Raw genomic sequence first — 16,371 nt, forward strand, 5'->3', positions numbered from 1 at the left:
CACTTTGGACAAAAGCAGCTGTTAAGAACTATTAACGTAACGTATAAAAACGTTTGAATTGAAGTGTTAGTGAATTCATGCTCAGAGGAATCCAAAATGAAATCTGCTGTTATGATCACAGGTTTTATGAGCTGCCCAATACTATGTTTGAATTAACCAGTACTGCTATTTTCAAGTCTGTTGTCTATCTGTGGAGTGGTTTGCTACTATTTCTGTCACATTATCCGTCCTCGTATGTTGTATAATGCGTGGACATTTTATTGAGGGTATGAAACAAGCCCGTTCAAATAAATAGGGCTGTACCGATCTATCTGTGCCCATAACGATAATCATGTGTTTAACTTTACTGCACTCCTCCCTTTAGGATGACTGAAGAGGAGAAGCAGGAGACTGAGGAGCAACTGAAGGCTCTGCAGCAGGCCTACAATGATCTCTCCCAGCAGTGCACTGGCGCACAGGCGCCCTCTACTGACAAGGCGAAGGTACTGGATCCTCTGCAACCTTTACAGAGGAAGATCAGTTCCCCTATGTGAAAATGCACTGCTGTCCCAGACTGCATGACTAACCATTGTTTCTATTCACCATATCCACAGCATGGTAATGGCATCTTTAGGTGTCACCACTTTGCTAAATTTTCTAAATCACATCCCTTGCGATTAAAAGACCCAATGCTGTGTGAGTGTGCTTGGATAGGGTTGTAGACAGGTGTTAGTTCAAACAGTTGACACCTAAGTGTACTGACATACAGGGTAATATTTTGGGCAACACCATTTGGACACAGAGAACCGAACAACATCATTTAACCATCCAAATGTATTCAGATATTAGTGAGTAATTCTAGATGCCCTTTGTGAAGTTCTGTTGGCAAATTCCCCAAGGTGCTGCCCAAAATGCCTGATGTGTCACCACGCTAAGAGTGTGGAGTGAGTATCCTGTAAACATGCCCCAGCATGAAGTGTTTAATGTCACCCAGCTTCACAGCTTCTTTTCACAGCCAACCCAGGAGACCTCTCTTTCCCTCCATACAGGTATCCACCTCTGTGTTGTCTCTAACCAACTCTCTTGTTGTGCAAGATACCAAATATTCTATCCACAGATGCATGCCAGCTTTCAGTGTGTTTCAGTGTGCCTCCTCTTGCTGTTGAAATACTGACTTTCACTGTTGCACATGTACTGATAGCATTCATAGACATGTTACGGGTGAGTAGATGTCTTCATGGCTTTTTTCTTACAGTACACGCACAGACACTTTTTTTCTATAATAGCACAAAAAATATTTAATATTTGACATTTAATATTTAACATAACATTTGATATAAACAACACAGACCCCATTTGGCATCTTAAGTAAAAAAAGCAACCTATTGAACTGCAATTGTTTCTTTTTTTATTACAGAGGATTCAGACCATTGGAGGGATTCTGGTGATGGGAAGTGGGGCGGTGTTGTCCGTCTGCTGCTCCGTGCAGAGGGGCCTGATTGACCACACCACTGGGCTGAGTCTCCTGGAGGCACAGCTGATAACATCTGGACTCATTTCTCCTGACGTCAGGATGTGCCTGGACTTGGAGAACGCTCTTAAGCAAGAACTTATCAACGAATCCACCCACAGGCAACTGCAAGATTTGAACGAAGCTAACAAGCGCCTATCAAGGCCCAGTTACACCTCTGAACCCCTCCCTGTTATAGCTGCACTGAAGGAGGGAGCTGTCTCTGAGAACCTTGCAATAAAGATTTTGGAGATTCAACTGGCTACTGGGGGGCTCAGAACAACCTCCTCTAGGGAGGTCTTCAATCTTGATAGAGCAGTCCAGCATGGCTTGATCCCTGCAGATCTCCTCAGCAAACTTGGTGAAGATCAAAGCATCTCAAAGCTCCTGATTGACCCTAACACATCTGAGAAAGTCTCTCTCAATCAGCTCATGCAGAGGAGTGTTGTTCATGAAAAGACTGGCCTGCGTCTGTTACCAGTGAAACCCAGAACAGATGGAAACATCTGGCTTAAATCAGGAAAAGAATTTGGTATTCTGAGGGCTGTCCATGAGGGGGCCATCGATCAAGAGACCATGATTCGCTTATTGGGGTCTCAGTTGTGTGCTGGGGGCATTGTGGATCCCAAAACAGGGTCTAAACTCACAGTAGAAGAAGCTTTATCAGAAGGCTTAATTGATCAAGAGACTGCTAGTGCAGTGCTTAACCTTCAGGTCCAAAATGGTGGCATTGTTGACCCTCATAATGGTAAAAAACTAACAGTCGATGAGGCTGTCCAGTGCAATTTAATGAGCTCTACAAGTGCACTTTTAGTATTGGAGAAGCAAAAGGGTTTTATGGGCCTTCTGTGGCCTCACTCTGGTGAAATCCTGACTGTTACAACATCCCTAGAGCATGAAATTATTAACGATCACCTAGCATCCAAACTGCTCTGCAACCGAGAAAAAATTGCTGCTTTTTACATACCAGAGAGTTCTGAGGTAGTTGACATTGACTCTGCCACTAAACATGGCCTTATTGATGAGTACACTGCAGAGATATTAAAAACAGTGGAGCTACCAGACTCGTTTCCTGACATCGATGACCTCAACAAGAGGTTCTCATCTTGGTTGGTTTGGCGTAAGCTGCAGCTGGAAGGAGTTCATGGATCTTCTCAGGATTCAGGAGTGGATGAGAAGAACATGAATATGCCGTCTCCTGCAGAGGCCCGCCAGTTATTCATCTCCTATCTAATGATGAATAGCTACATGGACCCCAAAACAGGGCAGAGGCTACTAGTGTTTGATGGGCAACTGAACAAAATGGCCAAAGTGTTCATGGAAAATTCTGCTGGATCTGGGAGATCTGAGAAGAAGATCCACGTGTCATCATCAAAATTTACTGACATTGTCTTGGATGAGGAAGATGAGATGCAGTGTACAGATGCAAACAGCTCACGTGGTGCGTTCCCAGAAATTTCAAAGAGACCATACGATAGGAATTCAAAAGTTTTAGCAGACAAAGGCTTTGACTCAGACTCTGGTGAAATCCTGGCTGTTACAACATCCCTAGAGCATGAAATTATTAACGATCACCTAGCAGCCAAACTGCTCTGCAACCGAGAAAAAATTGCTGCTTTTTACATACCAGAGAGTTCTGAGGTAGTTGACATTGACTCTGCCACCAAACATGGCCTTATTGATGAGTACACTGCAGAGATATTAAAAACAGTGGAGCTACCAGACTCGTTTCCTGACATCGATGACCTCAACAAGAGGTTCTCATCTTGGTTGGTTTGGCGTAAGCTGCAGCTGGAAGGAGTTCATGGATCTTCTCAGGATTCAGGAGTGGATGAGAAGAACATGAATATGCCGTCTCCTGCAGAGGCCCGCCAGTTATTCATCTCCTATCTAATGATGAATAGCTACATGGACCCCAAAACAGGGCAGAGGCTACTAGTGTTTGATGGGCAACTGAACAAAATGGCCAAAGTGTTCATGGAAAATTCTGCTGGATCTTGGGGATCATCAAAATGTATTGATATCACTTTGAATGATGAAGATAAAATGCAGTGTACAGATTCCAAAAGCTCAAGTGGTACTATCCCAGAAATTTCAAAGGGACCATGCAATATGGATTCAAAAGTTTTAGCAAACATAGGCTTTGACACAGGTGAGGCTGAGGAAAAGATGGATGGTATATGCAAACAATTCAAAAAGACCTCTCAAACTGCCCAGATGTCCATCAAAATGTTGTCCAAATCTGCATATGAAGGTGAAGAAAGCCAAACAAAAGACAATGATGGTGCACGCTTGACTACACAACTGTTTTCATATTCAGAGATTTCAGATGGGTCATTCATCAACAGAACTTTAGACAGGATAATTGAAGAGAGTGGTGAATCAGAATCACTAGAGGAAGGAGATGAAATGGAAGATGATGAAGATGATCTTTGTGAAGTTAGAGAATTATCTAGTGCAACTACTCACACTAGCATTCATGCATCCAATTCTTCAAAGGGGATTTCCTGTTCTAAGACTGACATCGATACTGACAAAGATGTGTTGCACATCACAGAAACATCCATTTTGCAAATACAAGAGGATGATGCCTCAGATAGCCCTGCGTTTACCAGTGAGTTGACCAAATCAATGGACATGATCACGGAGTGCCCTTACACAGATCTTGCCTGGGATGAAAAGAATGAGAGGGAGTTTGCGGTCCATCTTCTGAGAGCTCAGGTGGAGGAAGGAGGCATTTTAGATGTCACATCAGGCAAGCGGTATGACCTGGATGCTGCTCTAGACAAGGGCATTGTTGATGAGGAGACTGTTCTGGAAGTCCTGGCTTTGCAGTTTCGTAAAGGCAGGGTTGCCGGGAATCCGTCAGGAACCATGTCGACCTTACAAGAGGCTGTTTCACAGGGCCTCATATCCTCCCAAGTGTCTCTGCAGATCATGGAGCAACAGAACCTTCTGGGAGGTTTCTACGACTCGGAATCCCATCACACCATCAGTATATGTGAGGCTCTTGAAAATGACATGATAACGGATGACATGGCCCATAAAATACTTCACTCACAACCTATCCAGAAAGCCATCATTGATCCAGATGGCAGCTGTCTCCACAGTGTTTCTGATGCACAGGCTATGGGTATGCTAGATGAGGAGGAAGCAGAAAATAAGTTAGACCAAAAAGATGAGAAGAAGAATGTGGCCATTTTGATGTTAGACCTTTCCGATGAGCACTGTCATGATGTAGGTCCTGAAAAAATGAACAGCAGAATGAAGGAATCTGTTCAACGCTCTGGAAAGAGAAGTCCTCCTTGTGAGGCTTTACTTCCCAAAGACAGGGCTAAGATTACTGTTATATCACATCTCAGAAACTCACCTCTTCCTGTAACTCAGACAATAGAGAAATATCCACTCTGTCAAAGCCCCCAAAATCATGTTTCAAAGAAAGACGATTTACCACACAATCTTTCTGAGGAGACTGGATTTCCATGCTTCTCCAGAAATAACAGCTGCCCTCAAAGCATGTTACGTAGTCAGAACAAGAGTGACAGGGATTCATTTGAGGTAGAGAATGATGCTGCAGAAGATGACAGAGGCCCACAGAACAACAATGCTGATCAGCCTTCTGAAGCGGTCCACTTGATTACAAGTGCAAGGCAGCTGCAATACCATGAAATTGCAATGAATCTGACAGTGAGTCCCGTTCAGAGCGATTCAGGCATATCGTGTTCATCCCAGAGCGATGTCTGTGTGGATGACAAGAAGACAGACAGCCTTCAGAGTGCTGACCAGCAGTGCAGTACTGTCAGAGAGGAGTCGCAAGACGCTGAGCTGAGCTCATCTTCACCTAAAGGGCTGTCCGATCATTCAGAATCAGCCAAAGGGTTGCAAGATGCTGATCTTAGGTCATCTTCACCTAAAGGGCTGTGCTATCATTCACAGTCAGCAGCTATGACTCCTCAGGAAAATGTCAAATCACATAAAACTACAGACTCGACTGATGTGGAAATAAATACTGATAATGCCAACAGGCATTTGCTGTTTCAGACTCGTCAGTGTCAAGACGCTGAGCTAATCTCATCTTCACCTAAAGGGCTGGCAGATCATTCACAATCAGCGGTCATGACACCACAGGAAAATGGCAAATTACATAAAGCCACAGACCCGACTGAAGTGGAAATAAATACTGATAATGCCAACAGGCCTTTGCCGTTTCAGACACGTCAGTGTCAAGACACTGAGCTGAGCTTATCTTCACCTAAAGGGCTGTCCAATGATTCAGAATTAGTGAAGGGGTCGGAAGATGCTGATCTTAGCTCATCTTCACCTAAAGGGCTGTCCTATCATTCACAATCAGGGGTCATGACAGCTCAGGATAATGCCAAATCACATAAAACCACAGACCCGACTGATGTTGGAATAAATACAGATGATGACAACAGGCCTTTTCAGACACGTCAGTGTCAAGACGCTGAGCTAATCTCAACTTCACCTAAAGGGCTATCTGATCATTCAGAGTCAGTGAAGGGGTTGCAAGATGCTGATTTGAGCTCATCTTCACATAAAGGGCTGTCCAATCATTCAGAATTAGCAGTCATGACCTCTCGGGAAAATGGCAAATCACATAAAAACACAAACTCAACTGATGTGGAGAAAAATACTGATGATGCCAACAGGTCTTTGCCTTTTCACAAACGTCAGTGTCAAGACACTGAGCTGAGCTCATCTTCACCTAAAGGGCTGTCCAATCATTCAGAATCAGCAGCCATGACCTCTGAGGAAAATGCCAAATTACATAAAACCACAGACCCAACTGGTTTGCAAATGAATACAGATTATGCCAACAGATCTTTGCCTTTTCAGACAAGTCAGTGTCATGTGCAAAGTGATGGTCAGAAAGGTCAAAAGGATCAGTCTGTCTTGCCCTCATCTATGTTTGACAAATCAAGTGGAAAACCTGGAGACATGTGTGTAGAGGCGGTAAAGTCTGTTGACTCCAAAATAATGCAATCCCTGAAGCAACAATCAGGGAGTGTCAGAGGTTCAACAGAAGATAAACATGAAAGTGACTCAGAACGCTGTGCAGGAGAAATGCAGGCGCTCCTTTATGGTGGTGGAAATGAAGGTCCCCTGGAGCACACGGCCCAGAAGGCCTCAAGTGCCTCAGGATCTCAGTCGGCACCGGAATGTGATTCTCAAAACATGTCAACAAGTACCAATAGTCTGTTTGGAAATGCATTGCCAGGATCCACTGCAGAGACATCTGCAGATGCCTCACAGGCATTTGAACAAAGGCCAGACAGTCATACAATCAGTGATATCAATCAACATGAATCAGTTACTGTCAAACACTCAGGGCAAGAGACAGTACAGGCAGATGGTGCTACACATTCCTCTGTTAAAACAGATTCTACAATTGCACCAATGCCTGCCAATGTTGAGCTAGACAGCAACAACGATGACAGGTATTGTTCACAATCCATGTTGCTGACTGAGAAATCACCACCTGCCACAGCGGACAGTCGTACTGAATGTTCTCTGCCTCCTGGCATGTTGCCTGAGGAGAGTGAACAGCGGGCATCTGCTGCCCAACCACACCCTGTGTCCACAGGGACGGTCATGCCTCCTCAGTCAGGCCTCCTTAGTGCCCTGAGGTCGTCTTTGAATGAGCTCGTCAAACAGCGGGTGGAGGGTGTGGATGCTGATGAGTCAGAGAAGGCTGAAAGCCAAACCGTTAATGATATCCTTGAGATAATTCAGAAACTGACCCCAGGCGACCTTCAGGATCCTGAGAGACAGGCTGCCATCCCTGATCGCCGTCCGGAGTTGTCTAAGGGCAAAGACCTGGAGAGGGAAGAGGGTGGTGGTGAGAGTGCAGAGCAGCTTCCTCTTGATGTTGCGAAGCTTGAAAGCCAGCCGCGGCAGATTGTTAAAGATGTGTCATCGAACAAAGAAGCCACTACACTGGAGGATGTCCGAGGAGATTTACACATGCTTGTGGGAAACAGTGCTGAGGAGAAGCAGAGCCAAAATGCTGGTACCAGTAGGGAAAAGCCACCAGCTTGCTCCATAGATGAGAGTAAGGCCAAGACTGATATGACTCCACACTCAGATGATCTTGGCTCTCATTCATGGGCAAAAGTTGACCAAGGCGCAGACTTGGATGAACAGATCAAATGTAGGGTGAGTTGCAGTTTGCAGATTTCATTGTTGATGTATCTCAACTGATAGAGCCAACGGCTAAAAACACCACCTTGTTTGCTTTTTATCGATTTGATTTTTGATTTGAGAGTGACCAAACGTTTTTTTTTTTGGGCACTACAGAGATACTCAATTCAGAGTTACTTGGAGTCTATTGGAAGACTTCAGGACCACGTTGATGTCCTGGAGGACATTAAAAGTGACTTTGAGGCACAAGGGCCTCTCAGCGGCACCATTGATGGCTTGCACTCCCAGCTGGAAGAGTCTCAGGTGGGTTTGCACTACTCTGCATTCCGTACACATGAATAAAGGCAGGCTACGGGAAGCCCACAGTGATCTTCAACCCCGTCTGTTTTTAAACTAGTTCACCTTCTATTATCAGTCCAATTTCTTTTAATCACCACTTTCCACATTTCTCTTTTCACTTTCTGAGCAACACCTTATTAATTAATTTCTTCTCTTTTTTCTGTCTCTGAAATCTAGCCCACACATGTTATATGCACCCTTTCCCTCAAAGCCTCACCCTTTGCATGATGGGAATCTGTCAGCATGTCCAGATCTTTCTTGATCCCACTGGCCCCCTCAGCTCCCTTAATTCAGCCCACCCTCTCTCTCTCTAGTCTCTGGAGTCGCAGCTTGCTGCTCTCGCTGGCATTCTAACAGCAGACCTGGAGATAGCTGCACAGCTGCTCAATTCTGCTAACGGACACGTTCCCACACAATTCCAACAAGATTTGGCTTCGGCCTTCACATATTTACAGCCTGCTTTCGCAGACATCTGCCAAATATCTGCAGAAAGGAGTAGTCTTATATTGCAAGCAATTGAGACAGAGAAGGTCAGTAAAGTTTGTGTGTGATTTAGTGTGGAGGGCCATTGCGGTTTTTGTCAACAAAAAAACCCTAAGGGAACAAAGATAATAAATTTTGATTTATTGATAATTTAAATGTCTCAGTGAATAGTATTCATCTTAAATAAAACATTTGCTATTTGTACTCTTCCTATTGAAATTGAACCCTAAGATAACCCTTCACTCCCCTTCTCTGCAGTCCCAATTAGCCACATCTTACAAGGACCTCCTTTCATCCCTGGAAAAGCTATCAGGGAGTATTCATGACAACTGTGAGGTCATCTGCGAACTAGACATCATGGATATAGATAACTTGGAGGCAATTAAAAACAGTATTCAGCAAAATAAGGTATTTATCTATTTCCATTCCTTCAATCATGTCTTGAAGAAACATTTAAGATTTGTATGGTGATGCAATACAGCAATAATATGCAGACCTTATTAGTTCAGTGAGAAAGATTTTTTTTTTATCTTAAACTTTCTAAAAGAAATCTTACATCATTATTGCAGCTAGTAATACGAGTGGTTGATCAAACATCTATCCTTCATCTCCCAGAATATGGAGCAGAGCTTGGCAGCCACTCAGCGGGAGCTGGAGGAGGCCACTTTTAGCACTCATCACTTTATCTCCGAACACGCTCAGTTCCTGAGCCCGGCGCAGAGCAGGAGGCTGCTGAAGAGCCTCAGCGTTGCTCAGAGGGCGTACCGAGAGCTGCAGGACAAGCTCGCCGCCCAGCGACGCACGCTGGACCTTCAGCTGGAGGTCCGAGAGGACGAGAGTCAGCAGCAGGAGGTTCGGGAGGATGGACGTGGACAGCTTGCATTTTCACCATGCCAGTTTTACTTACAGGGGTGGAAATTATCTTGTGAATTAAAATGTGAACATCTACCAGCCACTGGCAAATAAGTGGCTAAATTCACCAGCCATTTTCATATTTTACCAGCATTTGTGAACATCTACCAGCCACTGGCAAATAAGTGGCTAAATTCACCAGCCATTTTCATATTTTACCAGCATTTGTCTGGTGGCCGGTGCTAATTTCCATCCCTGTGTTGTTGTGAAATGTACACACACTGCTTTGTTTTTTATAAAGTAGTACATCTCATAACAACAGTGGGTGGCTCACTCTACCACTTCTGCTGAATTGTTTTTGTTGACATGTGCAAGTGTTTTTGAGGTGCAACAGAGTGTATTTTTTACCTGAAAAGCACTGAAATGATCAAACATGAAAGCATGGCATGTCTATAACATCACCACCTGTAGAGAGTCCATGGCTTGTTCACTGGCAATCAACTAACATCTCTCATGGTCCTATTACAGGTTTCAAGACAGCACTCGTCTACTGCACTGCAGTAACCTCTGGTAGACCAATGACTTCTCCACCTTTGACTTTTTATGCCACACAAATGTCAACACTAAAAGTCCTGAATGTACCTAACTAACCATCAAACTTCCTCCGTCGAAATGTTCAAACCCTGAAATCCTTTCAATGGCTGGCATGTTTACGGCATACTCAACCGTTGTAGAAGTTCAGAGTAGGAAGGAACTAGTTGCATTGTGTGCTTGGATGTGTGTGTTCTTGACCTGTGTTGTCCATAGAACATTGTACATATGACTGTCCTTTGAACTCTCTAGAAGGATGTGGTGGACAAGCAGATGGAGTTTTCGGGGAAGCTGCAGGATCTTTGTGATAACCTCACCCAGACAGAGAACCGGCTCATCGGGCACCATCAGCAGACGCAGACTATTGCCACCAACAACATGGAGGACCTGCAGCAGTACCGACAAGAACAGCAGGTCGAGTTATTTATTTTTTTAACAAAAAAAAGTTTGTTTCACAGCTTCTTTATTTTTTAAGGAATGAATTCCTAGGAAAATAATAATCAAATGCCTCCTCTCTATAATAAGCAACAATGGTCAGCAAGGTGTCCCGATAATATACAGAATTAATGCATGAGGCAGAGGCAAAGAACTCCACTTCTTGTGTCTGGGGTGCAAAATATGCATATTAATCAATTAGAAAGGTGTAATGTGAATATATGTGTGAAAACTTCAAGAATTGAAATAGTTGGCCCCAGCAGTGGCACAACTGGCTGGGACACCTGCACCGTACGCCGGCGACCCTGGTTCGATTCCCGCCCCTTGGTCTTTTCCGGAGCCCATCCCCGACTCTCTGTCCCACTCGCTTCCTGTCATTCTCCACTGTCCTGTCTCATTAAAGGCATAAAAAGCCCAAAAATATATATATAATATATATATAAAAAAAAGAATTGAAATAGTCAGTCTACATGGCTCTCCAGAGCAGACGGAGGATAAAAAGTAGAGGCAGAAGGGAAGGAAGGAAGGAGCAAGAAGGAGGGCACTCACAAGATTGTTAGTGGTTACATGGAGATAGTAGCCAGCATTCAATGTAAAGTGGCTATACATTGACTTGTTGGCTATAGAGTGGGCTTATAAGAATAAGTAGAGCTGTGAATCAGAGAACTATGACATTGATTTGTACAATTTTGGTGAAATAGGCTGTCACAGTTTGTATACATGATCACAAGCAGAGTAGAAGATTGTGCATAGCTGTTTGGTTCAAGTAAGGATCAGTGTGTTATGCTTCCAACAACATAGCCAACAAGTCAATGTAATTCCAACCAGATTATGGAAGAGATCAAGTTTTTTTTTGCATGCAGTGATTTAGGGTTGTTTTTGTGTGTAGATTAAAGGCAAATCAATAAAAAGTGTAATTGTCTTTTCTCTCTTGGTGTCTTAATCCAACAGGCGCTGCAAAAAGAGATTCAGACAAATGCCAGAGCGTTAAATGAAGTCATAAGCAGTTCTAAAAAGTTCCTAGAGGAAAATCGCAGCAAACTCTCGCCAGAGCAGATAGCTGATGTTGAGAACAAACTGGAGGAGGCCAAGAGCAAGGCCAACATGCTCAACGAAAAAGCCGAGGAGTCCAGGAAAGACCTGGAAAAGGTTGTGACCACAGCAATCAAACAGGAAACAGAAAAGGTTGGAGCACATTCTGTAAAAGCCATTTGGGACTGATAAAAGTGGTATTAAACGGTTGTAAATATTTTCTCCCTGATATTGACTGACTGCAGAGCTGGTCTGCGTTCTTTCATAAGATGAGATAGTATATAATAGGTTTTGTTGAAATAGATAATTTCTTTCTTATCATGAGTTCATTGTTTATAGAATGTTTCAAAATGCTTTTTAGTTCTGCTCGTAATATTAAAACTGTAAATGATTATCTGTGCTCTTTGTTTGTTTTTGTAAAAGTGATTTTTATCTATTGTTATTTTCTCATAAAAATTATATATATTTGTATTATATCTCCTCTCTATATATATTTATTTGTATATATTTATATATTTGTATTATATCACCTCTCTCTCTCACCTCTCTGTGTGTGTGTGTGTGTGTGTGTGTGTGTGTGTGTGTGTGTGTGTGTGTGTGTGTGTGTGCGCGCTCATGGGTAGGTTGCTGCTGTGGAGCAACTTGAGGAGAGCAAAACCAAAATCGAGGGCCTGCTGGACTGGATCTCACATGTAGGGAAGGAGAAGGGGGCTGGGGACAGCACACAGAAGGAGCAGACCAGCACAGAGAATGGCAACATGCCCATGGAAACCGCAGCGGACGATGCCAATGGAAATGCAGTAGACACAACTGACAGCCTGCCCATTATCTCCAGCAAAGAGAGGGACCCCAGTAGTTCAGATTTGGACAGGCAGTTTGACAAAGTGAAGGTAAATAAGGCAAAGGACATGACAAAAACAGTTTAAGTGTATTTTTTATATTTAAACTTGTAGAATCACAAGTTTTTACCCCAACTCTGTGTTTTAATAATCGCTGTCTTTTATCTTGTAACCGAACCATGAGGTTCGTACCAGCAGGAATCAGTTGGTCAGGTATATACTGTATGTGTTCCTCAATATCAGAAGAGAAAAAGTTAAATCTTTTAGGGATTCCTTTTAGCTTTATCCATTTCCTTCCTTTTAGCTACCTTTTAGCCACAGGCTAGCTATAGGCTAGCTGGTGTAACCCACTTCCTGTGCATTATACTATGCTAACATTGTTAGACTGGGTTATTGCATGCACAGGGAAGAGAAAGGTATGTATCCTCTTCTCTAACTTAAGGGTAGACAGCTGATTTCTCCCAAAGTTGTTGTATTAAAGTAGGTGGCTGTTGTAAAGGCCATTGACTATGTAGAAACAGCGCCCTCTGTAGCATTTGTAAAAGTTCTGTTTAGAGATATGTCCTTCTTCCCGGTAAAAACACTCAGTTGTGGTATGCACCCTAGTAGCCCAGAGCCATCTGTGACCCCCAATGTCCCACGCTAGTGTTAGTCCTCAGCTCCTGTAGCAAATGACTGCAGCATTCACCCTGGCCAGTCTACCCACCCAACACTGCATATCACAAGTGAACTAAAAGTGTCTTGTCATGAATGAATGAGTTTCGTCCACAAGCAAACAAATGAACAAAACAATGGAATGCACTAATGAGGCCTGGTATGTTTCAACAGAACAATGAATAGAATCTGGGTTGCTCTGATACCTCTGCATTGTTCGTTTGTTTTCATTGCTCCTGCTTATATTACTGTATAATGAAGGAATGAGGATGAAACATCTTTTTCAATAGCCCCTTTGATTTGTACCAAACAGAATACTTCACACGGACATAATGAAATAGAGCAGACGGGGGCAAACACGATACGATGAAAGAATACATAATATAATGCCCAGATGGATAGAAAGATAAAACAATGATAAAAATGAATGATAAAATGAATGTTAGATGGTGGTGAGCAGGTGAGCAGTAATTTTATAGACATATTATTATTACATGAATAGAATGAAAGGCCATTCGTTTGTGCCCTAGGCCCATCATCAAGAGATCCTATCCCAGCAGCAGGACCTGATCATCGCCACCCAGTCTGCTCAGGCGCTGCTGGACAAGCAGGCCCACGTGCTGTCGGCAGCCGAGAAGGACAAGCTCCAGCAGGACATTCAGGAGTTGCGTGGCCGTTACGAGGCCTCGCTGACGCAGGCCGAGCAGCAGATGAAGCAGGTGCAGGCCGTCCAGGAGGAGCTGGCCAAGTTCCAGGGCGACTGCGCCGACTTCCAGGCCTGGCTGGGGCAGGCCCAGGGGGAGGTCGAGGAACTGGGGGAGCCGGCTGGCCAACTGGACGTGCTGGATGACAAGCTCCAGAGGCAGTGCGGCTTTGCCGAGGACGTCATCTCGCGTAAAGGGGACCTGCGCTTCATCACCATCTCCGGGCAGAAGGTGCTGGACGCGGCCAAGGCCTGCAGCCACAGCGACCATGGAAACAAGAACGCGCCTCCGGAGGTGGACATGTCGGGAACCTGTGCAGAAGTGCAGGAGAAGCTGGATGCTGCCGCTAGTGACTACAAGGCTCTGCACTCTCAGGTATGTGCACACTCAATGAGGTAAAGAAATGGATTAGTAAAGCCTGTGATGCCTTATTTCTACCACATGGTGGAGCCATTTCTATTTCAAAATCAGCTCTCTGCTTGAAAATGGGACTGCACACTGTAGGTTTAGTTTATCGCAGTAATTCTTGAAGAAAATATATACAGCATTTTCACATGAAATATGTTGCCCATATTTAACAAAAAAACATTCAAGTGATTGTTTAACAAATTGAGTTTATCAAAATCACAATAACATGAATTGTCCCCAGTAAGTTGAACACTATGAAAGTAGTTGAGTGCATGTATATTTATGCATTCCAGTGCAATCAGTTGGGCAGCAACCTCAAAGACGTGGTGGAGAAGTTTAAGAAGTACGAGGAGGCCAGCGGTGGGCTGCAGAAGTGGCTGGACACCTCAGAGGAGGAGGCTCGCAAGCAGCAGTCGGAGCCCATAGCTGCCGACCCACAGACCCTACAGAAACAGCTGGAAGACACCAAGGTGCCGGTCACTACTAACACAAACGAAACACACCCCACAGTGACAGAAACTTGTCATAAAGGCCAGCACATAGCAAATACTTTGTCCTTTCAGTAATGATAGACATTTGCCCGCCCCATGGTTCAACACTATCATTTCACCTTTATCGGTCATTCATTGGCTGAATTTGTAGAAATAAATTGATAACATGTTTAATTGAGACCTGTCAGCTGGCACCGATAATGGTGACCTGACTATGTTCAATTGCCTGGTACTGAGTGGAATGGGAATGTATACAGTTTAATAGAGATAAACAAGTACCATGAGCAAATCTTAAAACAACTTTCTCATCTCTGGGAAAACATGAAATTACACACTTAACAGAAGTGTCTGCTCATTCTAGGTGCTTGAGAGGCTATAACGAGATGCCATTTTCCAGCGCGTTCATGCCTCTCTTGGCACCGAACAAGTTGAGAGGTCATCAAGCCCGATCTCAGCCTTCTCCATATACAGAGTTTCCACTCAGTTTAAAACAACACAGCTATTTATAGCTCCTCGTTTCAAAACACGCCGCCGTTCCAAGGCACAAATAGCTTTGTGGAGATTTAATGACATTTGCTGTGTGGCTGAGAGAGGGAGAGGCAAATTCTGTCAGAGGCGCACCACCCGCCTCTGTTCTGCCCTAAATAGATTACATCTCTGTGATATATCGCAGTTCGGTTTGGCCCCACTTGTCTCTCGGTTTTGCCCCCCAAGGGGGTAAATGCATTCATGGTGTCTTACGTGTGTGGAGGCTGCTGGCTACACTGAGGGCTTTCAGATACTGAAAGATTAGGGGCGCCTCGGACCCACAGAAATTCCCTTGGCAGCTTGGTGAAGCAAGAGTGTACAGTAACTGCATTCTCATTTAGTCCTATTGTAAACATACATACGAGTTTACATTCTTTCTGTGTCTTGTCATGTTGTCTTTACTGTTACAAAAATGTGACATTTTGTAATTTGTTTTCCAACATAAATAATATAAACATAATCTGTTTATCTGTACTCCTTCTGGACTGAATTGGATTGATTGTGAATAAATTGAAGTTTCAAAAGTCCCTGATATTCTATAAAGCTAACAGGCTTTGGTAAGTCGGGTCACCCCAGAGACGGTGATGTCATTGGTCTTTGTAATTCCACAGGCTCTGCAAGGTCAGACGACCGGGCGACAGGCTGCCGTGGAAACGCTGCGCAAAACAGCTGATGCCCTTATCACAGCCGAGGGAGACCTGCTGACGAATCAGGATGAGGTCCAAGAAACAGTGGGTGAGTGGGACAGTCACCTTTCCAGTCAGGAGCCAACTACTGAATCCCAGAAAAGCCAAAATGCTGAAATGAAATGAAACTCAACTATATCGTAAACTAGTGTCTATATAGAATGTTGCTGAAGCTTAACTGAATCGTAATTGACACAAACAAGTCAAATGATTCTTTGCTACTCAATAATGTGTCCCAGGCCATAATTTTTTTTTCAGCTTTTTCATTTCTGAAGTGGAATACTCAGTATAAATCTAGAATCAATTCCCTCCTGAAATCATGACTAAATCTGGACAGGCTTGTAATTAACCATGTCCTTTCCTTGTCTCCCTCCCTTTACATGTATCCTTGTCACCCCCCTCAGATGACATCGTGGAGAGATATGACAACCTGTCCAAGTCGGTCAGTGACCGCAACGAGAAGCTCCAGGTGACGCTGACGCGCTCGCTCAGTGTGCAGGACGGCCTGGAGGAGATGGTGGGCTGGATGGGGCGGGTGGAAGAGACCCTGGGGAAGAAAGATCAAGTGTCCCTGGACTCGGCCAGCATTGGAGACGCCCTCAGCAAAGAGGCAGTACGTCACCATTCTACATGGACCATTTATACAAGGCCCACTGCATAGTATTGCAGAGCTGTTTG

At 44.1% G+C, this 16,371-nt stretch overlaps 1 protein-coding gene across 5 annotated transcripts in view; it reads left to right on the forward strand.

The window, feature by feature from the left end:
• LOC121684912 (dystonin-like) overlaps positions 1-16,371 on the forward strand; it is a 133,537-nt gene that overhangs the window by 67,735 nt on the left and 49,431 nt on the right. For all 5 annotated transcript variants that reach the window (XM_042065052.1, XM_042065055.1, XM_042065056.1 and 2 more), the window contains 13 exons: positions 365-482; positions 1,397-7,666; positions 7,808-7,954; positions 8,305-8,520; positions 8,732-8,881; positions 9,089-9,325; positions 10,169-10,330; positions 11,303-11,536; positions 12,007-12,273; positions 13,407-13,955; positions 14,282-14,458; positions 15,619-15,742; positions 16,098-16,306. In XM_042065052.1, coding sequence (XP_041920986.1) covers positions 365-482; positions 1,397-7,666; positions 7,808-7,954; positions 8,305-8,520; positions 8,732-8,881; positions 9,089-9,325; positions 10,169-10,330; positions 11,303-11,536; positions 12,007-12,273; positions 13,407-13,955; positions 14,282-14,458; positions 15,619-15,742; positions 16,098-16,306 — 8,860 coding nt within the window. The remainder of the gene's footprint in view (positions 1-364; positions 483-1,396; positions 7,667-7,807; positions 7,955-8,304; positions 8,521-8,731; positions 8,882-9,088; positions 9,326-10,168; positions 10,331-11,302; positions 11,537-12,006; positions 12,274-13,406; positions 13,956-14,281; positions 14,459-15,618; positions 15,743-16,097; positions 16,307-16,371) is intronic.

The sequence above is a fragment of the Alosa sapidissima genome, chromosome 16, assembly GCF_018492685.1.
Source record: "Alosa sapidissima isolate fAloSap1 chromosome 16, fAloSap1.pri, whole genome shotgun sequence".
In the NCBI taxonomy this organism is placed as follows: Eukaryota; Metazoa; Chordata; class Actinopteri; order Clupeiformes; family Clupeidae; genus Alosa; species Alosa sapidissima.